The 24,429-nt window shown below is 51.8% G+C and overlaps 1 protein-coding gene across 3 annotated transcripts; it reads right to left on the bottom strand.

Moving 5' to 3' along the window:
- Positions 1-307: 307 nt before the first annotated feature.
- E2F1 (E2F transcription factor 1) lies at positions 308-24,385 on the bottom strand. 3 transcript variants are annotated; one of them, XR_003996468.1, is made up of 8 exons: positions 23,072-23,368; positions 16,095-16,185; positions 14,677-14,896; positions 12,365-12,517; positions 10,392-10,506; positions 9,677-9,881; positions 1,892-1,980; positions 308-1,245 (listed from the first exon to the last, which is right to left on the bottom strand). XR_003996468.1 is itself a non-coding variant. In XM_030532884.1 (7 exons), exons 1-7 carry the CDS (start codon positions 24,366-24,368, stop codon positions 6,523-6,525), a joined length of 1,098 nt encoding a protein of 365 aa, XP_030388744.1. In that variant the 5' UTR covers positions 24,369-24,385; the 3' UTR covers positions 2,586-6,522. The 3 variants fall into 3 exon arrangements, 2 of the variants coding, with proteins under 2 accessions (XP_030388744.1, XP_030388743.1); XM_030532884.1 differs by lacking the exons at positions 308-1,245; positions 1,892-1,980; positions 23,072-23,368 and adding exons at positions 2,586-6,773; positions 24,306-24,385; XM_030532883.1 differs by lacking the exons at positions 308-1,245; positions 1,892-1,980 and adding an exon at positions 2,586-6,773 and having other exon boundaries at positions 23,072-23,366.
- Positions 24,386-24,429: the final 44 nt, after the last annotated feature.

Here is a 24,429-nt window from a genome sequence, read left to right as displayed (position 1 = left end):
GGAGAAAATGTTACAGCCATTACAAAAAAAGACAGTTTGAGAAAATATAGGGAAGCAATTAAACATGGAGTTCTTAAGGATTCTACTGCTTTGCATAGGCAAGCTTTAGTATTTCTTTCCACTAATTAAAGCTGCTATATATGTATGTTTGACTTTCTTGAAGGACTTAAGGGGGAGGAATGACCAAAATCCATCTCTCTATTTTTGCATTTTAAGAATGACTTTAATCTCCCCTTCATGTCTCTAAAGCATTGCCTATTTTAAATAAACATTCTTCACCTGCGTCATCTCCCACGCTGACACCATGTCCCATTTTTTAAAAACTTTATTAAAGCCAATGTTAAAAAATATAATACAGAGGTTGTGAAAAGAGTGTGTACACATCTGGGTATAGCACTTAGATTATTCACAAATACAAAGTTTGTTTTTAAAGTCATATGATACACAGTGCATAATCAGCAATAACCCAAATTTAGGTGACTAGATTTAACAATACATTTTAGATATTAGAATCCAAATACTCAGGTGCATCACACATGAAAAGTTGTACAGAGATTTGGTTGTGGAAAGCATAATGTCAATGAGTGGAGATTGTCCCTCAGTAATCGAGAACTAGATTAATTGTCCATTTAGAAAATACAATCCATGAGGAAAATACTTGTTACTTTCCTGACAGCACTTCTCATTGGTACTCCAGCTCATCCCTCCTGGTACTGCTGTTGTCCAGGAGGACAATGTAGATGTTCCTTGACCACTTGATGGTGTCTGACACCATGAGTTGCCACACCAGCTGAGCAGAGCATTGACCGATTCCGCATTCTCTCAGCACTTGCTCGTTACAGGGGTCCCATGTGCCTAGGGCTCTGATGATCAGTGCATGTGTCTGGACCTGGTAACCCCTAGCTCTCAAGGTTTCAGCCAGAGGGGCACATTTCTATATCTTTCGAGCCTGGGCATTGTGGAAGCCGGGGTCCTGTTCTCAAAGGGCACTGAGATGTCCACCATAATGATCTTCTTCTGGCCCTTGTTGATGACAATGTCCGGTCATAGTTGGCTGTCAGTTCCGGAGATGGTGGAGTTTACGTCAACCTTCCCCACAGGTGGTGGGATGGCTCTGGCCAGGCAATCTTGGATGGTGTTGTGTCACAGCTGCCAAGTTCTCGAACGGGGCTTGCAGCTAAACAGAATGTGGGGTAGCATCTCATTTTTACATTGACATGGTCATCTGATTGGGAAGACTTTTAGCTGGAAAAATAAAAGGGTCTTGTCAAGGCAAGTATGCTTCCCTACTGTTCCCAAAACTCCCAGATTCCTACTTTTTTTTTTGGGGGGGGGTCATTCAAATTTATTTCTTCAGGCTTTTTCTGTTCTTACAGCTTACCTAAGATCAGAAAAAAAAGAACACTACTGTGCCTTGGGCTTTGACGATGCTTGGGAACCTTTATCTTCTTTGATGCCTCTCAGGGGAGTGTAAAGTTCAGCTATAGAGCAAAAACCCTAATTCCTTGTGAGCAGCCTTTCAGGTGAGGCCTCATGTTTAATTATTTGGTTTGCTAACTAAAACTAAGTAAATTTTTGTAACTCCATGACTGCGTGTGCCTGTGTGCAACACAAACTTTTCTTTCACAATTCCCATGATGCTTGGATTTTTATTTTGTTAAGGCTTAGCTGTAATGGTTAGAATTGTTTGCCTGTAGTTAGTTCTGCATTTCAGGGCACCGTATAAGCCATTCGCTAATGAATGCCTTTGAAAGTGATCAGTAAGAGGAAAATAATTTCAGCAATATCTATTTGCCCGAAGTCAATGCAAAGAGCCGAACAGGGAGCCTGCCTGCAATGGTATTTTTATTACCATAGTGCTTAGGCTTCCTCATCACTGTACAGCACTTACCGCAAGGGGGTCCGGAGCAAGCACAGAACGAAGCTTCTTCATCTCCAAAGTGGCTATTTACTCATCCTCAGTACCCGACAGCGAGTGTGCTGCAGAAAATCAGTATAGCAAAGGGCATTAGGAGACCTGGTTCTTCTCCCGTGTGACTATGGACTGGTCACCTCATCAGTGCACCCAGCCGTATGATGGAGATAATGAAGCTGAATCCCCTTTGTAAAGCACTGTGAGGGCTACAGCTGAGAAGCACCAAGGTTACCTCAGAGGCAGCAGGTGGGCGTTCTAGAACAGCAGCCCAAGATCAAGTGCATGACTGCAGGCCAGGCACAGCCTAGCTGTGCCGAAGTCCCTGGGACTGAACGAAGCTGCCTGCATCCCCATAGGTACAACAGTTTTTCAGCAGGGGACAGATGGGCTCAGGCTGATAAATGCAGAGAGCTTGAGGCTCTCACAGGACACAGCACAAGTGCCAAAGGGCCATCCCCCTCTCCCTGTGGACTGCTGCTTCCCCAGCTCAGACCCCCAGGGACTGGGCACTAGAATTGTACAAAATGGGGAGTGGTCAGAGAAATGCTACAGCACTTTGGTGAGCCAGCCCGGCCAGGGCCCTCTCCAGCCCTTTGGCTTCTCAGAAGATGAGGATTTAGTCCAGTGACCTGCCATGCCCCCCAACAGATGAACAGACACTGGCCAGGAGTTCAGAGACTCCGTAGAAATGTTTATTAAAACACAAAGCACAACAGTACACAAAGCTCATTAAAAGGCAGTAGATGAAAATGCATTTCCACCTGTGGATTCGATTGTTCAAAGTTCAGGAACTGCAACAGTTCATAGGAGTCTGGGGATGCAACAGGAAAACCAGCTGCCCGAGCAGGAGAGGCAGCGCTGCTCAGGCACTTGAGATATGAGGGGGGAAACCCACTTTTGTTTTCTTCTGTCCTTTCTTCTCCCCCTCAAACATACATTTGGGTCTTTTCCCTCACCCTAGACCTCCTCTTCCCTGGTACCCCAATCTGCAACACTGAGATCTGTTCCAGTCCTATAAATCCCCTTCGGCAGAGAGGCCTGTGCCACCTCCCTCTGGCTGGGCACTGGAGCTGGAGGAACCCTTGTTCTGTTGTGCTTTCAGTTTTATTTACCACCACCACAAACTGTTCCCTGGCTAAGCCTGGAAAACTCCCTGATAGAGGGGAGCGAGGGCACCAGCACAGTTCTCCAGACATTTAGGCCAAAACACCATGGATTGCATCCTCTTCCCCCCACCCACCCCAAAAAAGAAAATCATCCTCTACAAGGTTTGGTCAGTTTCTGTTCCAGTGCATGTCAGGAATGTCAAAGCTAATTGCATTAGGTTTGCATTGGGATGGTCCTACAGCCCTCCACAACATCCAGGAAGGGGACAGGCTACTGGCGACAGTTCTGGCAGGATGAGATTTACCCAAGACCCACGTGGAAGCAGCTTGGAGATGCCAGCACACCCATTTTTCTGAGCCTTCATCTGTGCTTTGGTCTTGATCCCCAGCTCGAATCCTGTGGGTGGCTCTGCTCACAGTGCTCTAGAGAGCAGAAAGCACCTGGAAATCCCATAAGAACCCAAAACTGTGCATGCTTATCTGACCCCCCCGAGGGATCACCCATCCCTATACTAAATAGCCAGTGAGTCAGCATTACCATTCTGCCAACCCCATGAAAGCTTTGGTTCATGGCCTGTCCAACTTTGTCAGCAAAGGAGCTACCCCAGAACAGCCTTTGTATCGGCCCCACTCACTCTCAGAATCCACTGCAGGTTCTCATTTTTGAAGCAAGGGGGGAACCCCACCACAACAGTTACTTCAGCCAACAGGATGTGCTGCTCACTAGGGCTACTGGCAGGGTCAGCTGCAGTTCTCTGTGCTGGGAAGTGGATTATCTATCTTCCTGAGTTTGGGGTGGCTCTGGGACTCATGCAGCCAGGATGGGTCATACCTGGTTGTTAGTTGCTTAAGCTTTGGTGCAGCAGCCTCACAGCCCTACTAGAGTTTGTGCCAGGAAAACTAATCTCCTCTGCTCTACTCAGGCAGCTGACAGCAGTGTAGTAAAGGTACAGGAGAGAATGGGTGGCTGCTCTACATGGTAGAACCAGGTCCAGTTATGGCACTCCCAGCCTGCCTCCTTCATGCAGCCAGGACTAGCAAGAGTTTTGGGTGCTCATGACCAGCCACCAAATAAGCCACTCCCTCCAACCCTGCCAAGAGAGCAGGTGGGGGCCCTGCAATGGAAAGGGCCAGGTCTGTGCAGCCTCTCATCTGTATGAGACGTTAGGAGAATGAGCCCACGGCCTGGGCATGCTGATGCCAGCACGCAGTGTGAGGAAACAGAGGCAGATCAGAGCTTCCCCTACCCAAAGGATCCTTGTCTCTTTAAAAGTAAGAAAACCCCTGCCAGGCTAGGGCCTTGTCTGCCAGATTTCTCTGACAAGGGAGGCTCAGAGCCACACAGGAGCTGCACTGGCTGCCATCCCGCCTATGTCCAATGGACAGCTGGGCACGAAAGGGTCCAACTTGGTCACCACCACTCAGCATGGAACACAAAACCCTCCAAGGCTTCCCTGGAACCTGCTTCGCTTTTTCTTTTTATTACTTCTTCGCCCGCTTCCCTTCCATGACTAAGTTGCTTCCACTGCGCATTCTGGCATCTCCAGGCAGAGATTCCCTCCTGCCTCAGATTCACCTCATCTTTTCCCTCTATCAGAGGCATCTGCTACTCATTTCCTGTCTACAATAAATAGCCCGCACAGCCCACCAGCTCCCCTTCCAACCAGTCACATATTTTACCTCACAGAGATGCTACAATGCCCCCTGTTCCGGTCCAGTACCCCAGCTAGTGAGCTCCTACACTGTCCCTTCACCTACCAGCCGGCTTTGCAAGTGGTTTGTATGAAAGGAGCTCTGTGACTCTGTATTTAACAGCTGGCACTCTCTAGCTAACAGAACACAAAATGGCCTCCTTCCCACCCACAGTTCCTACTTCTGGCAGTCACCCTACTTGGGGGCACACACGTACACACGCACACACACAAGCAAACAGAGACCCTTTCCAGAAGCCTCACATGAACCTTCTAGACCATATAAATAATAAATAATAAACTGCACTTGCCATCTGGACATCTCACAGCACTTTGCCACAGACGGGGCAATCTCCCAGGCTCTGTTTGGCAGGGGGAGACAGAGGCACCGGGAGGTTAAGTGACATGCCCCAGCACATCTGTGGCAGAGCTGGAAATTGACTCCTAGCTTTGCATCAGGATCTCTAGACCACAGCTGCCTCCCTCTTCGAAACAAAATACCCTCAGTACTACAGCTCCGCCCTGGGAAAGCATCACACTATTTACCTCCTAGCAGAGTGCTAATTCCTACATAACACAGCTCAACCGCACACATTCCACCTGGGAAATCAGAGCTGTCCCCATGGGAACAAACACACAAAATAAATAAAATCAATCTACACAGGACTCTCCTTAAAGCTCTAACAAGGAACCTTTGAGAACCAAGAGCCAGTGTCATGCTGTATCTGGCCTTCCCACGCCCCGCCCCGCTTGGATCCAGAAGCCCCCAAGGCCAGTCTGGGAATTTCAGTTCTGCACATTTCCCATTTACATGGGGAGCCAGAAAGGGGGGCTTTGCCACAGCCAGCTGGCTGTTAAACAGACCCCACCCTTTTTTTTGAAGCATAAGCCAGACCCTGGTCACAGGCACTACCCAACGGGCAGACATACATACAGTGGTTCCCCTGTACCCCCACACCAGCCTGGTACTCCTCAGCAGGCCACCCTGTCACTACTATTTACATTCCTGAATGGGGGCAAGCCTTGCCAGACAGAGGCCAAGAGACAGCTTATCACCATGGAGGCAGCTCTGGCCTACAAGGAGATACCTAAGCAGCAGGGAATCGGTGCTAGGTTGCAGCTAAGCCAGAAGACACATGTCTCCTGCTGCCCATCCCACAGCCAAGTCAGGAGACTAGCAGAGTGAAGCCTCTTTGCCTCTGGTGCTCTAGAGGGGCTGCACCTCCAGGCCAGGTAGTCGCTCCTCAGTGGAAAGATCATCACTCACAATTATTAAGGCAAGTGGAGGGGAAATGGCTCCTGCGGCAGGAGGGACGTATCTGGCTCTGCAGCTCAAGAGAGGGGCCTGCCCACAACAACAGCTCTAAGGCAAGAGTCTGAGGTGGTTAGGGGAGAATAAGTTAAGTGGCCTTTGTTACTATGGCAGCAGCCGCATGGGCTATCCCCACAGGGGCATGGACCACAAAGTATAGCTCCCCGCAGGGGAACGGGCTTGTGGAGGAAAGGCACATGCGTGAGGAGACAGCGCTTCGCATTCCCAGGAAGGCGCGGAGCACGGCAGGGAGAGGCTGTGAGGTTTCCCACACCTTCCTCCCTTCCAGCAAACCCCACCCAGGCAGCCATTTACCAAAACACTCACTACCCACAAATCCCATTTGCTTCAGCCTCTTCAGCGTCTGCTCCCGAGTCCCAAGCCTCCTCCAGCCACAGAGCCGGAGTCAGCTGCAGCATCACATTCAGGCATCAGCACCCAGGAGGAGCGGCCCCACCCAGCTGTGCGCTTATGGCACAGCGGCTCCACAGGAGGCAGTCAGAAGTCCAAAGGCGCAAAGTCCCCGAAGTCACAGTCGAAGAGCTCACTGATGCCCTCGCCCTCCTCCAGGCCGAAGTGGTAATCCTGGGGCTGGGGCGGAGACAGGTTGATGAACTCGTCCGGGAGGAAGCTGGAGAAGTCATCCTTGCTCTGCTCTAGCAGAGCATCCACAGAGGCCAGTGGTGAGAGACTCACCTCATCGGCCATGCACTTCAGTGGCAGCGCATTCTCCCCAGGAAGGAGGGGCTCTGCAGAGACAGGCAATGGGTCACTGAGATTGGGTGTGCAGAGCTGAAGGACAGCACTTTAGAATAGCCCACCAGACTACCAACCCCACCCCAGAGGGCTGCTGCATTGTCCCAACCCATGAGGGCTACAGCATCTTCCCACTGGGCCATCAACCTTCCCATCCACCGCCTTGTGGCTGTTGCATTATCCCATCGGCAGTCCACCCCCTGCCCAGATGGGTCTGATCACTAGTTAAAGCCATGCTGTACAGACACACACAGACAGCTCTGCCCTGAAGAGCTCACTACCTACAAGCAGATCCAGAAGAGACATGATGGCAAGCAAAAGCCACCACTACAGACTTGTGAGTTTGTTTTCTCCCTGCACAGGAGACTGCACCTTGTTCCTGGGGGAATAACCTGGCCCAAGGGCCATGCTTGTGGGGTCTTCCAGGAACACAGGTTTGGTTTAAAATACATGAGGGAAGAACTAGCCTTCCACTGGCTGGAGCGAATGGCTAAGGAGGAAGTCTGGAAACCTTGACCGGTCCTATTCACTAGAAGGGCTAAAGAGTTGCATTCCTCAATTCACAGACAGACTTAACCCCAGCCAGGAGCCTGCTATGTAATTAATAGCAAATGTCTAATATTAGCACCTGTCAATGCTCCAGCAGAGTCATCAGTTCGCTTGCAGCAAGGTGATGGCTTTAATTAGAGAGGGGCTGGATCTGGCTTTGGGAGCTCAGGCCTGGGTTATCATTCCACAGCCAAAGTCCATTCCTAGTTTGAATTCTAGCAGCTCTGAAGCAGGATAGGTTACTGCTCTTCACATTGGATGTGTCAGTCCTAGCAGGGTAGCTTCCCTCTGCTGGGGGAAGGTTACAGAGAAACCTGTCGCACACGCTGGTTTGGCATTACCTAGAGCGGTAGGTGGAGCTGATTAAGCAGAGGTGCTGCCTCAGAGCTGGGCAGCTGCTCCTTCTGCCCCTCAGATGCTCTGGCGTGGAGCATCACAAGGATCCTCCACTGCTCCATGTGTGTGCAAAGGCCTGAAGGGAGGCAGCTGTGGCAGTTCCTTGGCTCTCCTAATAACCAGCTGAGACGGGGGCCCAGGCAAGGCTCCATCCAGGTAAAATGGAGGAGCTGCCAGTGGCCTGGGTGGCATCCAGAACAGATGTCAGCCCTGGCATTTGCCCCACCGAGGTTTCCACACCTTTCGTCGGGAAGGAGTCAAGTGTAGGGCCCACAACTGCTTTGAGAACACTGACTGAAAATGCCCTTTCCTGCAGCTGGCTGGGCAATCAGCATCCTTCCCTTCTGCATGCCAACCCCTGGCAGTGACCCAGCATAGCCATCTCCATGCTGGGCCATGGCCACCTGCTCAGCAGAGAGCAGGCAGATGCTGCAGGGCCCTGCCCTTGGAGCATGTTACAGCGCATGTTAGAGCATCTGCATCGCCTTCTCCTGTTTGCGGAGACAGCTCGAGGTGTTCCTTCAGATCGCATGCTCTGAATGGTCTCCTCCCTTCCCACCAAGCCACTGGGGATAATCAGAGCCCCCTTGTCATGGGCACTGGAATGGAGAGTAAAGACCCCCCCTCCCCCTGCATGTGGTTAAACAGCTTTGCTAACAAGGAGGAAATACACCTACCACTCCTCAGAGGAGCAGCACGAGTGCTCAGCCAGGGTGGGAGTGACAGCAGGGCTAAGGAAGCAAGCCTTCCCAGAGAGAGCAGGGTGGGGCCTTGCTCCCAGGGAGAAGCGCGCACACAGCCTGCACCTTGAAACCCAGGGGCCGGACAAAGGCTAGGGAGAGGGATGCTGATGCAGAAAGAGGGAATCTGAGGCTAGAACAGAGTCAGGAAATTGGCCCAGCACATTACCATCTCCCCACCCCCAAAATACTATCAGTGTTCTTAGCTAGTCTGGCTATGCCCCTCACTGCAGCCAGGCTCAGAGGACGGGGAGGCACGCACCCAGCCAGGCATGCCTCAGCCACTAGCACAGTTCTGGGGCCCAGCCCTCCACCAGTCTGTACCTGTGATAAGCACAGCTGTGATTTAGAGGGCAAGGCAGGTGAACTCCACCCAGGAGTGACTGTGGCCGAGGGCAAACCAGGGGAAAAAAACTACACGCACAAGGGGGGGCTCAGGCAGAGCCAAGCTGGGGAGCAGCTCCACTGCTACATACCCAGGCGTTGGGAAAGAGCATCATCATCAAGGGGGCTGGGTTTTCCCTCTGGGATCCCAATGTGCAAGCCGTGCTACAGCTAAGGCGACACTTTTATTCCAAGCCCCTACCAGGGCTGGAGCTTCCAGCCCAACAGGGAGTTTTCAGAGTTGACTTAGAAACCAGTCTCCTCCCAAGTCTGAGGAGCCATGATTTATAGTCCTGACTAAACCTGTTTGGCTGTTTGATTCATCCAAGTGGGTGGGTGAGGGTTGGGCCGCTTGCCAGGTCCTCTCCCTGAGCCATGGCAAGCCCACTAGCTGTGCTTTGGCCCTCCAGACACAGCCTACCAGTCATGGGAACCAGGCACCAGAGTCAGTCAAACTCTCCCTGCACCTGTGATATCACTACAGATACAGTACGCAATACCCATCTGCAACTGTCACCCCCATTGTGCAACGGGGACGGTATTTTCCCCCCATCCCCATTAATTCCCCGTATATTTACTACACTGCGTTTCCGGTCTGAGACACACACTGTGAAGCTGAGCATTGTTTTGCCTGGCCAGCAGAAGCGCGATTGGATTGTTCCAACCTTGCAGCTCCATCAGCAACCAGAACCAACCCACCCATCGCTGGGTCCCTTTGATCTGTGTCTAGTGCTGAGCCCGCCAAGCCCCTCCACATTCACATTGCACTTCCCCAACTGCGAAGCAGGCTCTGAAAGCCAGGGAAGATGCCCCGTTGCCATACACACCTTGCTCACTGGGCACCAATGGCAAGTTCACGTCCTGGGTGGGGTGCAGGAGCGGGGATGCTGCTGCCTCAGAAGAACCAGGGGATGATTCCTCAGCAGTTGCTTTGAAAGGACTCTTGACTGGGCTACAAACCCCGGAGCTGTCTTCTGGGCACAGGAACACGTCGATGGGGCCCTGGGTGCTTTTCAAGGCAACATGGAAAGCCTGGAAGAGAAGAACAAAAAGAACCACTATAGCAAGGGAATACACCCTTCATGGGCTTGCCGAGGGCAGACTGCTTATGTAGGCTGGATGCCCCACAGCCACGCCAGCTTGCGTAGATTCAGAGAGCAGAGCAAGGCATACAAGAAAGCACAGACCTGCCAGCTTCCATCGGCCCCCCAAAGGGGGAGTGAGCCACCAAGCAAACCCCATGGGTAATGGCCTGCTAAGTTCAGGAGACCACCCCTCGTAGGGAATTTAGGCCCCTGCCGGGAGTAGCAGCACGAACGCAGGCAGCGTGAAGTCACCCAGGCTGCCAAGGTTGAGGGGTTAGCGTCAGGTGAACAGTTCATGGGGCAGGAGGCTTTATTCCCCTGCTGATCCAGGCACTTACAAACAGGGAGCCCTGTGCGCAGCAAGGCGACAAGATGGGATAGCCAGCTGCAGAAGGACAGCCCCAGGCACTGCACCATGAAAAGCTGCAATGAGAAGGGGCATGGGGGGAGGAGTTACCTCTGCTGGGTCTGAAACTTGCAGCTGGGTCTCTGGAGGGGCTTTTATCACCATCACCATTTGCTCAGAGGGGTCTGCGATGCTGCGAAGATCTTGGCAGGTCACATAAGCAGAGGTGCGCTCAGTCAAGGAGTATTCACTGGAAGGCTGGTGGTTGTTCCCTTCCATACGGACCAGAGACAGCTTTACAAGTCGGATGCAATAGCTAGTGGGACTCAGGAGCTGGGGAACTGTCAGAGCCAAACCACAAGCAGCTGCCTAAGCATTCAACTCTCCAACACGCAGGCAGTGACTTACTCAAGGGCATGCAGTGACTGGGACAGAGGTACACTTCTGATGGTCAAAGCACTTGCGTTTCACAGTGCACTCAAGGCAGGAACATACTAACCTCTCCAGTGTTACAGAGATGTTCACGCGTGTCCATCCCACGCTCTACTCAGTGCTTACAGCTATCCACTGTGTAACTACAGCATCTCCACATACACATACATAGTATCTGAGCTGAAAGGGGACTTCGCCCCAGCCCTGTGGCCATGTCCAAAGCCTATAAACCCCTTTCCACAGTCATGCAAGAGACAGAAGTTGTCTGAATTATTTGTGCTGTGTGAGAGCGGCAGATGCCTGATACACCTGGTCGAGAAGCCACTCAAATCCTGAGCCCCCAGCCCCGATTTAGGGCAAGAGATAAGTGATTTAAGAATACTGGCATCCGCAGAGGCCTAGATGCAGCATTTGTGCATTGCAATTCCCAGGTTCAGTCATGAACTTGACAACGGCAGCACTTGGGCTGCACAGTAGAGGAAAAAACAGGTAGCAGAAGGGGATGGGGAATTAATGCACGTCTGCATGCTCACTGCTGGTTGCCTACAAAGGCTGAACTGAAGCAATCTTCCATTTGTCTCTGAACAGCTGATGCTTGCTAAGGACCTGGAGCAATGGCTTCACCACTCCTCCCATTCTTCACTAATAGGCACGACTTCACTGCATAGAAATAGCAGCCCACAGACCACTTACGACAAAAAAGCAACATGGCTCATGCAAAGCACGCAGGACACGTAACAGTTGTGAGTCGTTAAAGAGAAGAGCAGAAGTGGTATGTGGTTTGCAAGGGAGTATGCACACACACCAGCCGAGCCACAAACCTAAAGGAACTACACCCTGTCTGCAGACTGGCCAGCACATGGAAGGAATCCAGTCCCAGACGTTTTGGTTTACTATATGTTTTACAAAACCTCAACATGAACAGAAACATTTCCATGAAACTAAAAATTTAGATATAATCAATTCTGGCTTGAGGCAAACAACTTGACTCCCCCACAGTGTTCGCAGCCCAGACCTTGCTGAACCAGAAAGCAAAACTGAAAGGATTTGCCCATGCTGAGCAAAATGCCCAAGAGCTAATCAGTGGGATGAACCACGAGGAGTCCGAACTCTAAAGCCCTTCTCCACGTCTGGCACCAAGGGTCACAGTAACAGATGCGGACACCGAGACTTTTTAGCTTGCCCCCTTTAAGGATAAAGTTACCCATTCCCTTCAGGCTGGGAAACGGCTGGTATCTCCTGTACTGCGACAATAGGCAGCTCTGTATGGTTTGAACAAAATGGTCAGTGGAGACTACACTACGGTCAAAGCAATGACCTCACTCGCACTAGAGCGCATACTCGCAGCCACATGGAGCAAGGAACACAACTCCTTCGCAACACTGCTGCTCCTTAGGGAGATGGGCCCTGTAGCCCAGCCTGAGATCAACTGTCAAAACTATCTGTCAGGTACAGGGCTTTCCACCAGCTCAGAGGGAGGCAACAGAGACAAGATACCGCCCCTTGGCCTGACATGTTTAGCTCCTTGAGGCTACCCTGCAGATGGGTAGCTGTGAAGCTATTAGAACAGAGCCACGCAGAACAGGCATTGCAGCTCCCAGATCTCACTATGCAGTAAAGCGGCTCCCGCAGCTCCACTCAGACAAGGATATTGCTGATTCTCAGGGTCCTCAGTGAGGAGCTTGAGCTGGACAGTGCACATCTGGAGGAGGTCATCCAGCTGCTGCTCAGCCACCTGAAGGTCACGGATTTCCTTCTCCAGCACCTGGTACTTACTGGTGTTCCCCACAGCTGACTGGCTGCCCCTAGGAAACAGAACACTCAGGTCAGTCGTGTTCAGGTCAAGGCTGCCATTGCAGTTGCTATGTAACAGAGTGTTCTGCAGAGCAAGTGGAGGTGTGGGGATTACACCCATCAGTAGCCACCTGCCCCCTTACCACAGCCATGAGGTGTCCCCTCCCACGTGTAGACACTTGAGGCTGCATTCTCTGGCAACAATTGTTTTGTCAGTTGGCAAGCCAGGAAATGAAGTCATGAAATAGGGAAGGGTGAGGCAGGGAATTCCACCTCCACCGTGGCCATTTGGTGCCAGTCAGATAGGTCAAGGCAGAGGACTGGGGAAGGTGCTCTAGCTAGTCTGACCCCAAGGGCCATGACCACTATTTGTTTTCAGTAGCCCCCACGGTGATAAGCAACGCTCAACACAAGGGAAAGTGCAGCCCTGCACTAAAGCACAGGTCTACACTCCCTCCTGTATCAGTGTCGTTCCCCCTCCATGTACCCAAGTGCAGGGTCTCCCACACCCACCACTGCAAGCACCAGCCTTCCAAGGGGCAGCGGCTTTGCATTCTGAGAGGATGCACCACAGCCTCTTGGGTGATTCTCTCCTTCCCTGCCCAGCCCTGTGGTGGGGCGCTAGAGGCTATCCTCAATACAGCATTCACCCCAGGGGAGCAGGCGGAGCCTCCTCTCTTGCACGGCCCGCCACTAGGGGACACTCACCACGGACTCTACCCTGCTAGCCTTGTAGGCCTGACACCTCTGACCACATTAGCCTGAGAGGGGACAGGCTGGAGCTATCCTTGAAACTCAGATGCTGCAGGTGCAAATACAACAGCAACACATGACGTAGGCCAGTCAGTGCCCAGAATTGGGAACTGCCCACAGAGCTCCACCCAGGGCATTATTCAGGTGGACGCTTGGACGCCATTCTCCAGTGTCGTGGGGTGAGGGCTCAGGCCCCTGCACCCACTATTGTAAGCAACAGACTTTAGCCATCACTTTAAAATACAGACCAACCGGGTTCTCCCCAACATTCTTGGGGCAGGGTGAGGTAAGTTTATTCTTATTTTGGTTGAACGTCACCCATAGCCATTGGCTCATTTAGCTGACCGCGGTTAAAGCGTGTCAGAGTCAATAGTACACAAGGGAGTGATGCGATGTGGTCAGCTTCATGTTTGACCCCCCTTTGACTGCCCTAACCCAATGGATCAGGTTCCTGTTCAGCAGTTGGGTGAACTTTCAGTGTGGGACTGAGCAAGCCTCAAACCCAGGACCTTCACCATTATAATCAAGTGCCTTAACCACTCTGCCATTGCACTTGAATTTCTGATTTCATGCAAATTAGGATGCTTTTATTAAAGAGCATTTTAGGTAGGAAACTTTAGGGTTAAGGCACTGGACTGAAACTCAGAACTGGGTTTAATTCCCACTCTGGTCACAGACTCCCTGTGTGACCCTAGACAACTCACTTCCCTGTGCTTTGGTTTCCCCATCTGTAAAATGGGAATGATGCCGGCTCAGCTCCCAAGGAAGTCGCAAGGCTTGTTTGTGAAGCTCTTTGAGGACAGTAAAGGGTTGTTCATGGGTCAACAAAATGTAGAGTTATGTACAAAACCGGCCCCCTCTGAAGTCCAAATCCCCAGAGAGAAGTTCCCAGAGAACTCACTGGAGGAAAGGGGAAAAAAAAGACACTTTGGCATCCCAGTGGAAGCACTTTTAACACAGTAAGGGCAGTACACTTGGAGCATTTAAACGTACAGCCAAAACATGCAACCATAATCTAGCACCCTCTAGCCTCTGACTCAGCTCTAGAGGACTGCCCCAGTTGAGCTCACATAATGACCAGTGCCAGGGAATACCAAGTATGAAAGGCAACCTAAAGATATACACACGGCAAGCAGAAACCTGTGGCAATGAGCCTCAGAGCCCAGGGCTACAGCATGAGCCTGAGTCTGAATTGCTAAAAATAGCTATGTAGACATTCAGGCTGGAGCATGGGCTCTGAAGCCAAGCCCAACCCGCTCCTTAGGTTACAGAGTCTGAGCTCCAGCCTGAGCCCAAATGTCTACACATTTTAGTGCCATAGCTGCCATGGGTTCTGCTTGCCATGTAGATGTGCTCGAAAAGCCTCAACCAGTTACACTCATGCTGGCACAACAAAGAGCTTGGTACTCATACGTACAGCCACTGGATGTTGTTCTTGGATTTCTTGGTGATTAGCTGAATGCCCTCCAGGACATTGGTGATGTCGTAGATCCGCCTCTTCTGCACTTTCAGGACCTCTGCTGCCCAGTTGAGATCCACCACCCCATCTGGTGACTGGCTTAGCAGCTCCAAGAAACGCTTGGTGGTCAGGTTCAGAGAGGTTTCATAACGGGACTTCTCCCCAGGAGATTTCACACCTGCGAGCGATTAAAGTTGCTTGTTACGGATTTATATAGAAGTGACAACACAAAAACTCAGTGAGTGGAGTCTTCCTTCAGCACACCCACCTGGAACCCACTGGAAAGAGGCTCAGTGTGATGTCTTGGGGGCTCCCGTGTTTACTCACTCTAACATCAGGATTCACTGTGGTCCATTTACACAGCTTTTTTTTTTTTTTTTTTGGGGGGGGGGGAACAGCATCTGCAGATTTAACCCCTTTACTCCCTATGCATCTAGATCATTAATGAGGATCATTTCCACTTGATATCTGTGCACTGACCCCACTATACTGCAATCTCATTGCCTTTGTAATCCTTTCCTTACAATCCTTCAGCCAGTTTAAGACCCCTGTGACAATGTCCATAGGCAAATCAGTTACTGTTTTAACAACTGAAGCCCAGACATGTTCCATCAGCAACATTCCTGTCATCCCACTTGAGATGCAGCGTTGCATCTCTAGCCTCCATGTGCTGCACAACCATTGCCCCTCTGCAGGGCAGCCTGGCACAGATCTGGGTAGTTTGTCTGTCCAGGCAAGACTTGCGATCACAGGCTCTGTATAGTGTGTTAATTCTGGTGCCAGTGGGATAACATGATGGCATGAAACAAATGCTCCCATGAGGTTCCCAAGTACTCTAGCCTCAAGGGGCAGGCCAGAATGCGTGAAGCAGTCCGTCATCACCACCAGACAACTCAAGAGCCCAAGCCCAATTCCAGAGATATGTGAAGCACTGCTAAAAACCTACAGCTTGATTCCTGGACAGGCTACTGGAAAGCACAAGCCGGAACAGGCTGCAGAGGAACTCAGCTGCTGAGGGCATGCCTATTTATGCCCAAAGCAGTGAGAAAAGGGCAGGCAGAGCAGGACTTAACACCTAAGAGGCTTGAATTTACACCCACCACCCTTTAATAAAGTTGGGCCAGCTGAGGAAGTCCCAGAGCTGGCTCTGCACAGAGGGATGGAGCAGGTCAGAGGCTGCAGTGGGAGAAGGGGTAGATGCTGCAGCACTGAAGGCCCTTGATCTCCTCCAGAGGGCAACAGACTCCATGACCCACAGTCCCAACCATCATAGCTCAGCTTGGCTAGGGATTCAGCCCCATTAGGCCATTTGGAGGGGAGATACAGTGGCTGGTAAGGACTGCGTGAGTAGTAGCAGCAGAAAGTGGTACCTGTACCTTTGACAGGGTTTTTCGCTTTGCCCCGGGATGTCTGGATGCTCTCTGCTATGTACTGGTGATCGGTCTCCAGATCTAACTTCCTCTTCACCTGCAAAGAGAAGGAAGGCTTAGTGAAGGAGAAGAATGCCACAGATCACCTCCCCCTGCAGGTTACCACTGGAGCAGAGATAATGTGGCTGGTGCTACTGTACTTCCAACTGAAAGTCATGGCCATCGGTCAGCTACTGGGCTTTTGCAATATGAGTCTGGTCTCAGTCAAGTTCCCAGTGGGCAAGTGTCTACTGCAGAAGCCACCATCATGATCAGCAGCTGGGCTGGTGGGCTCAGCATAGACCAGAATGGCTTTGATGGCATTTAATGGCAAATGTTAACTGCAAAGTGTGACCAGACTTTGCATTCCAACCCTAATAATCTATGATTCTATGATTATGGGGCCAAACCACCACCCCAGTAGCAGTGAGAACAAAAGAAACATAAGCATGCCCATATTGGCTCAGACCAAAGGTCCATCTAGCCCAGTATCCTGTCTTCTGACAGCAGGACAATGCCAGGTGCCCAAGAGGGATAAACAGAACAGGGAATCAAGTGATCCAACCCCTGGGGCAGGACCAAAGGTTTTTAGATAAAGAGCCTTGAACTTCAGGCATTTAACCTTTCAGACAGGCAAAGCCAATCGAAGGGAAATCCCTCCAACTAGGCCAAAGAGTGGGGCAGGAGCAATACCTATGAGGGCAGGGACAGTACTGGAATCAGTCGCTAGCCTCGGTGCATTGAGACTCTGTTCTCCCAGGAAGGTCACTGCCTGCCATGTAATGGTTTGTTAACAGTTGTGTGGGTTATGCTGGAACGGTGTTCTAGCATTTCCTTTAAGAGCCAGAACAGCATTCCTGTACATCTACCTGTGCTGGGCCAGGCGGCTTCTTTCCCTCCCTGGCTGCAGAGCATCCTCCAAGCTAGCAGGAGCCAGGTCAGCACAGAGAGAGCCGGGGATGCTGCAGGGCGGACTGGGATGGGGAAGAGGAGGGACATGGGGCCAGAGCCGCCGAGTCCAGGGGAGAGCTGAAGCTGAGCAATGTTGGGAGTTGGTCAGCAGGGCTGACCAAACAGCTGGCCTCCCCATGGTGAACCAAAGCCAAGCAAGTAAGGATGGGATAGATCCTAAGGGGAGTCATTCCCTGCTCCCTCAGGCCTCCCCTACTGCCCCTCCCATCTTCTTCCAAGCTCCTCCCTTTCCCCCTCTCAGGGCCTCCCCCTGCCCTGGTTCTGGCACTCCTTTGTCAGGGCTCCAGCACTGTTTCTTAACTACGTGGCGCAAGCCTCCTTGCTGTAAGCTTCCACAGCTCATTCCACGCTCAAAAACTTAAGGCACCCTGGACACACAGGGTCACCTGACTCAGCAGCCTGTCTCTCTGGTGCTCAGCGCTGAGACATGAAAGCCCCCAGAGGGGCTGCGAGGATGCTTTTCTGCCTCCATGTGATCACCTCACAGCTTGATATCAGCCCTTAGAACAGTATGCTGGTTACATAGCCAGTAACAGGTATAGCTACAGCACCCATTATAGCACAGCACCCAAGTGCCATATGTGAACTGGGCATTTAGCAAACCTTCATCCCATCATCTCGACCATTTCTAGACTCCCTTTCCCCTTCCTCTGACACTCTGGTGATGGGCACTATTAAGTGTTTAATTTGTGCCAGGGCTTGCCAATGTTGAGCCCTGGAACCTCTAGGCTTGGCAGTTCATAACCCTAGTATCTCTGGGCTTCCAGCCAGCAGCCGCCCAGCTCTGAAGAAAGCACCACTGCCAGCAGCAGCACAGAAGAAAGTTGGCAATACCATACCATGCCACCCTTACTTCTGCACTGCTGCTGCTGGCAGCACTGCCATCAGGGCTGGGTGACTGGCCAGCAGCTGCTGTTTTCTGGCTGCCCAGCTTGAGCCCCAGCATCTCTTTCATTACAAATTAAGCACTGGCGCTATTAAAATACTTCATCATAAATCAGTCCTCCAGTTCAGTCTCAGGTTGCCTCTGATGAGAGTTCAATGCAGAACTGGCAGGCGGTTTGGGGTGAGGAGCTGCCCTTCTCGGTTGCCCTAGTTTTACGTTTTCAGTGCTGTGGGCTGTCTAAACAGATAAGTAAGAATTAATAGAACAGAAGTACTTCATATCTCTTTTGCCTGTAAAGGTTAACAAGATCAGTGAGCCTGGCTGTCACCTGACCAGAGGACCAATCAGGGGACAGGATACTTTCAAATCTTGAGGGAGGGAAGTTGTGTGTGTGTGTGTGCTGTTAGTGTTGGTTGTTGTTCACTCTGGGGGCTCAGAGGGACCAGACGTGCAACCAGGTTTCTCTCCAATCTCTTTGATACAGTCACTTATATGTCCAGAATAGTGAGTACTAGGTAGATACGGCGAGTTAGGCTTATGTTTGTTTTCTTTATTTGCAAATGTGTATTTGGCTGGAAGGATTTTAATTTGTACTTGAATACTTAAGCTGGGAGGGTATTCCCAGTGTCTATAGCTGAAAGACCCTGTAACATATTCCATCTTAAATTTACAAAGATAATTTTTACTGTTTTTTCTTTCTTTAATTAAAAGCTTTTCTTGTTTAAGAACCTGATTGTTCTTTTATTCTGGTGAGACCCCAGGAGACTGGGTCTGGATCCACCAGGGAATTGGTGGAGAGAAAGGAGGGAAGGGGGAGAGAAAGGTTATTTTCTCTCTGTGTTAGGATTACTTTCTCTCTCAGGGAGAGTCTGGGAGGGGGAAAGAGAAGAAGGGGGGGAAGGTGGATTTTCCTCTTTGTTTTAAGATTCAAGAAGTTTGAATCACAGTGATCTTCCAGGGTAACCCAGGGAGGGGAAGCCTGGGAGAGGCAACAGTGAGGGAAAGGGTTTACTTTCCTTGTGTTAAGATCCAGAGGGTCTGGGTCTTGGGGGTCCCTGGGCAAGGTTTTGGGGGGACCAGAGTGTACCAGGCACTGGAATTCCTGGTTGGTGGCAGCGCTACAAGTACTAAGCTGGTAATCGAGCTTAGAGGAATTCATGCTGGTACCCCATCTTTTGGATGCTAAGGTTCAGAGTGACAGGGGGAAACACCAAGCTAGAGACCAAAAGCATTTTCCGTGTGCTAGAGTTTAGAGGGATCCAATTAGAAAGACACAACGCTGCCTTCTAAGCACATCTGAAGGATGCACTATTCCTCCAATGCCTCAGGAAGCTGCTGAAGGATTCCTGCCATCAGCCATTTGGGAACACTTCAACGCCAAGGAATCCCTGCTAAGCAGATATGCCCCAGAAGAGGAAAAACAAAGTAGGACTGGGACACATTCACCCACTTGATTCATCTGAACAGCATTTATAACATTTTATAACTCATCATACGGCAAACGCCCAGTCTGAGTCACCCACCTTGCAGCTGACAACATTTTCTGCAATTCTGTCATAACACAATCCCTTTCCTTTCATGTAATTCATAAAGGTACAGACGCAAGACAGCATTATCTATGGGCCCTCATCTGCATGTATTTCATTGGGTGCCTTATTCAGGCCCTGCACCCAGTTACTAATGGGATGGGATTTGTTAGCGGAAGTAAGGAGCTTGGGTCTTTAACTGGTACCCAACTCACTTGCCACACACAAGGGTATAAGCTACAAACCAACTGGTGAAAAGGACCTGGAGATTACAGTGCACAAGAAGCTGGATATGAGACAACAGTGTGCCCTTGTTGCCAAGACACCTAATGGCATATTGGACTGCATTAGTGGGAGCACTGCCAGCAGATCGAGAAGTGATTATTCCCCTCTATTCGGCACTAGTGAGGCCACATCTGGAAAACTGCATCGAGTTTTGGGCCCTCCACTACAGAATGGATGTGAACAAATTGGAAAAAGTTCAGCGGAGGGCAACAAAAACAATTAGAGGTCTGGGGCATACGATTCATGAGGAGAGGCTGAGGGAACTGGGCTTATTTAGTCTGCAGAAGAGAAGAGTGAGGAGGGATTTGACAGCAGCCTTCAACTACCTGAAGGTGGGTTCCAAAGAGGATGGAGCTCGGCTGTTCTCAGTGACGGCAGATGACAGAACAAGGAGCAATGGTCTCAAGTTGCAGTGGGGGAGGCCTCGGTTGGCTATTACGAAAAAATATTTCACTAGGAGGACGGTGAAGCACTGGAATTGGTTACTTAGGAGGTGGTGGAATCTCCACCCTTAGAGGTTTTTAAGGCCCAGCTTGACAAAGCCCTGGCTGGGATGATTTAGTTGGGGTGGGTCCTGTTTTGAGCAGAGGGTTGAACTAGATGACCTCCTGAGGTCTCTTCCAACCCTGATATTCTATGATTCTACGAGGTCGAAGCTTTCCAGGGTAGCCCCAAGTGGAGCACCTGACTATCATCCAATTGTGCCAACAGGCAAAGCTCCAGCTCAGACCAGCGCTCCAGCTACCTGCCTGGGAGCACATGGGCAGTCAGGAGAAGTTGATGGTTCCAGAGAACTTTAAAACTTTGTACATTGTGACTGTATCCGCCTCTAGCCTCATTCAGCGCAAGATGATCTAGCTCATGAAGGAGCCATTTGGGAAGGAGACTCAGTAATTGAGGCCTATCTTATTACTAGAGGGGAACAGCCTGACAATACAGAAACAGATGGATTAGACAACTCCCTCCAACCCAAAGGCCTAGTGACACGTACGTGGTGGGAAGCATCTCAACTTAGGCGATCAGGGAGTGAGTGGTTACTCACTAACCTAGACAGCTAATGGTTAGGTTAAGATACCTAAATCCCAGTGCACTGCTGGGAAGCACCCATGAGAGCTGAAAACAAGAGTTCTGCCCGCTTTGGTCATGCACACTAGGGTGTTCAGAGTTTCACCACCCGCAGGCACCTGGCTGCAGCCCCACCAGAGCTGCTGGTGCAGAACAGCCTATGTGCACCAGGCTGCCGATTGCTTATTAAAGAATCAGAGACTGATTGGAGCTTCCTCTGAAACAAGCACTTTGCAAACAGCTGGGAGAAACGCAGCTCATGTTTTGGGGTTTCAAAAACAAGGATCCTCCTTGAAGCGGCAGTCCAACCACACAAACCAGCAACACTTCCAGCACAACAGTACAGAGAACCAATCACTCCTTTCCATCCCAACCACCCACTCCCCATAAGCAGGGAGACACCAGACAGGGAAAACTCATTATGGATTCCTGACCCAAACAGTTAAAACAAAGGATCAGCTGAAACGCTGCTGACCACTGCAAGCCCCTCAAAATACAGTGAGAAGCCTCTGGAAGATGGCATGTTTAACTAGCAAAGCATGTTGCAGTCTTCTCCTCCCTCACTCCCTCCAACCCCTCATCTCTACCGAACTAAAAGCATGGGAATTTTATGCTGGGACAGATCCACTCACTAGATATGGCCAATGCCAGATGATAGCTTAAAACTCCATCTTAAAATTGCACAAGTAAAGAAGGATCCCACACAATGATCTGCTTGATCATGCCCTGATAGAACTGCAAGCCCTTGTTGCTTTAGCCTCAGTCTAATTGCAGGTGCTAGTATGAGTCATTTAAGTGTCTAAATCAACCTTATGAAAACAATTCAGGAAACCATAAGAAAGGAAAGGCTCTGCTGGTTCACCCTTGCAGGTCTTGGTGCAAAAGCAGAGTCTAACAAGGCAAGGACAGATTCCTGTTTGGAGCACCATTGAAGACAATGGGTGTCTGCATGGGTCAGCCCTGCATATTTCACAGCACAGTCTGTATTTGTTACCTTAGAGTAGCATCCAGCGGCTCCAACAACAATGAAGGCCCTCTTGTGCTGATGCTGTAGAAGACAATGCCTGCTTGCCACTCTTATCCTAATGATTATTTAGAAGTTACATGCCTGACTGTGTATGTATACACTCCCACACTGGACAAGCATAATTTTTCAAGACTCTGGCTTTAATATCCTGAAGCAGGAAATCAAGCTCTGCATTTATAACACTGCGGACTGCTGCCACAGATATTAAAGGGTCATCACAACAAAGTGAGATCTGAGAACAATCTGAGACGTGTGTAGAGATAGAATCCACTCAATCGATTTAGTTCTGAAGTGGAGCTTTGAGACATTTTGATGACTGGTGTATGTCCACACTCACAGCACACCCTCTCCCAATTAATTTATTTGCATATTTTCATGAGCAGTTATCATTTCTCTTCACTGTACCAGGGTTTATCGCTCCTATATGCTAGCTAACAGCTAATATTTCAGAATCAGACTTCACTTATCCCATTTGGACCTTCCCATTTCAACTTGCTCCACCTCACTACTTAGCCCCGTCAACGATTAACAACAGAAATGCTGAATCAGGAACACACTCAGAATACTGTACAAGCAAACCAATCCCATGTCAGGCCTGACTCACATAGTAGTGCCGGTTCGGTTCTTCCCTCACTCGGGAGCTTTATCACATGAAGCCGGAAGACCAAGAGCAGCAGCCACACCAAGGCCAGCTATCTGCCTTATCTAGCCCCAGAGAGGGCTGTGCCTAGAAGAGCTGAATGCAAGAAGCGCCCTCTCACTGAAGCCCTGGCCACAGGTGGCCCACTACAGTCCCCAGGGAACTTTATTTTCATGAGGGGAGAGCCAATGACCACAGTATGGGGGAAAAGTAAGCTATTACATCTGCCTTCTTGGATTACCCTGCACTGACGCAAAGTCTCACTCCATTTCCTTTCTTTGTTTTATTTCCGGGGCTCTTTAGAGCACCATCAGGGGAGCCTCTGGCCTGTGCTGTGACAAAGCTGCCACGTTTCACCACACACACAAATTTAGCAGTGACGCGGAGGGCAATACACGCGTAGAAAGAACACGCGTGCTCCCCGGGGAGCAAAGGGCCTGATTTTCAGCCGACCGAGCCCGCCCAGCTCCGGGCTCCTGGAGATCCCCTGGGGGAAGGAGCGCTGCTACCGAGCTGCACACGAGAGCGCTAACGTGGCGTTACCGGTGGGCGTCCCAGCGCCGGTCTCTGCGCCGCCGGGCCCGGCCGGGGGGCCTGCGGGGTGGCGAAGAGCAGCAGCTCGGCCTCGCTCTCCGCTTCAGGCGTGGGGAGCGCGTCCGGCGTGGAGATGATCACAATCTGCTGCTCCATCACGTGGAGGCCCCCGGCGGCCCCCAGCAGAGCCTCGAAGTCGGCCACGCAGGCGCTGCCGTCCGAGGCCACCCCCAGGCCCTCCAGAGACATGGTCCGGGCGGCGGGCGCTCACATCCCCGGCGCTCGGCGGAGAGTGGGGGGACGCGCCCGGCCCTGCTCCCCTCCCCGCGCCGGCTCAGAGGGCCATGGCCCTGGGCCGCGGGGCGGCGGCGGCCCGCGGCAAGAGACGGGGCTGGCCCCGGGACGCGCGTCCCATGCTCAGGGAGGGCCGAGGCCCGAGGACGCGCAGCCAGCCGGGGCGGCGGCGGGGTCCGGAGCAAAGGGCACCAAGGCAGCACCCCAGAGCTTCAACCCTCGCCTAGGCCTAGGGCCGCCGCAGGGCACAGAGCGGAGCTGGCGCCGGGCCCGCTGCTCGCCCCGCTGGGGGTCCCTCGGCTGCCCGCGCGCCCCGGCCCGGCCCCGGGTATTGTCCCCAGCTGGTCCAGCCCCGCACGCCTTTGCGCGCCAAATCCTTTTTGCCGCGAAAGCGGCCGTAGCGGCGCATCCGCGCTCCCATTGGCTACGCCGGCGGCGAGCCGCCTCTCCATTGGCCGCAGTTCCCAGTTTGAGGCCCAGCTCCGCCTTCCCATTGGCTACGATCCGGATGGCCGTGAGGCGGTGCGGTGACGAAGAAAACGTTCTGACAGCCGCCCAATCGCAGCCGCTGCGCGGACGGGAGGGTCAGAGTGCGGCCAATCAGCGCGGAGCTGGGGGACGCTGCGCTGGGCAGCGGCGTGGCGAGAGGCAGTCGGTGCCGGCTGGTGGGAGTGGTGGCGCCGGCCCGGCTTGGAGAGGCTCTTCGGTGATGGTGTCTCACCCGCTCCCTGCGCCCCCGGAGCCGTTCCCCTCCCCGGGGGCTCCCCCTCGCCTTGTGTCCGCGCTGGTCCCCGCCCCTCATCGCACCCGTCTCCCCATCTGTCCCCATGGCGCTGCGCCCCCCCCGCCCCCCGCCGGCTGGCCGTGCAGAGCGGGGTCAAGCAGGGACAGACGGCCCAGGACGTCAAGTGCATTGATCCGCTCAGGACGTTTGTCCACAAATACTTATACGTAACTTTTTCCATTGCAAAAAGCTGAACAGCCTCGGCTGGCAACGAACTTTTATGAACATGAATCCGCCTTCCCAACGCCCGGGAGGTGGGGATTATCTCCACCTCATACACCTGCAGAGA

Source organism: Gopherus evgoodei, chromosome 14, assembly GCF_007399415.2.
Source record: "Gopherus evgoodei ecotype Sinaloan lineage chromosome 14, rGopEvg1_v1.p, whole genome shotgun sequence".
Taxonomy (NCBI): Eukaryota; Metazoa; Chordata; order Testudines; family Testudinidae; genus Gopherus; species Gopherus evgoodei.
Note: the sequence above shows the minus strand (reverse complement) of the source record. Positions and strands in the feature narration are given on the sequence as shown.

Excerpts from the sequence above, each read along its gene's own strand:
- E2F1 (XM_030532883.1), bottom strand. The coding sequence starts at position 23,311 with ATGTCTCTGGAGGGCCTGGGGGTGGCCTCGGACGGCAGCGCCTGCGTG. Across the intron at positions 16,186-23,071 it reads CGGCGCTGGGACGCCCACCG|GTGAAGAGGAAGTTAGATCT; the intron begins GTAACGCCACGT and ends TTCTCTTTGCAG. Across the intron at positions 12,518-14,676 it reads AAGAACAACATCCAGTGGCT|GGGCAGCCAGTCAGCTGTGG; the intron begins GTACGTATGAGT and ends TCTGTTTCCTAG.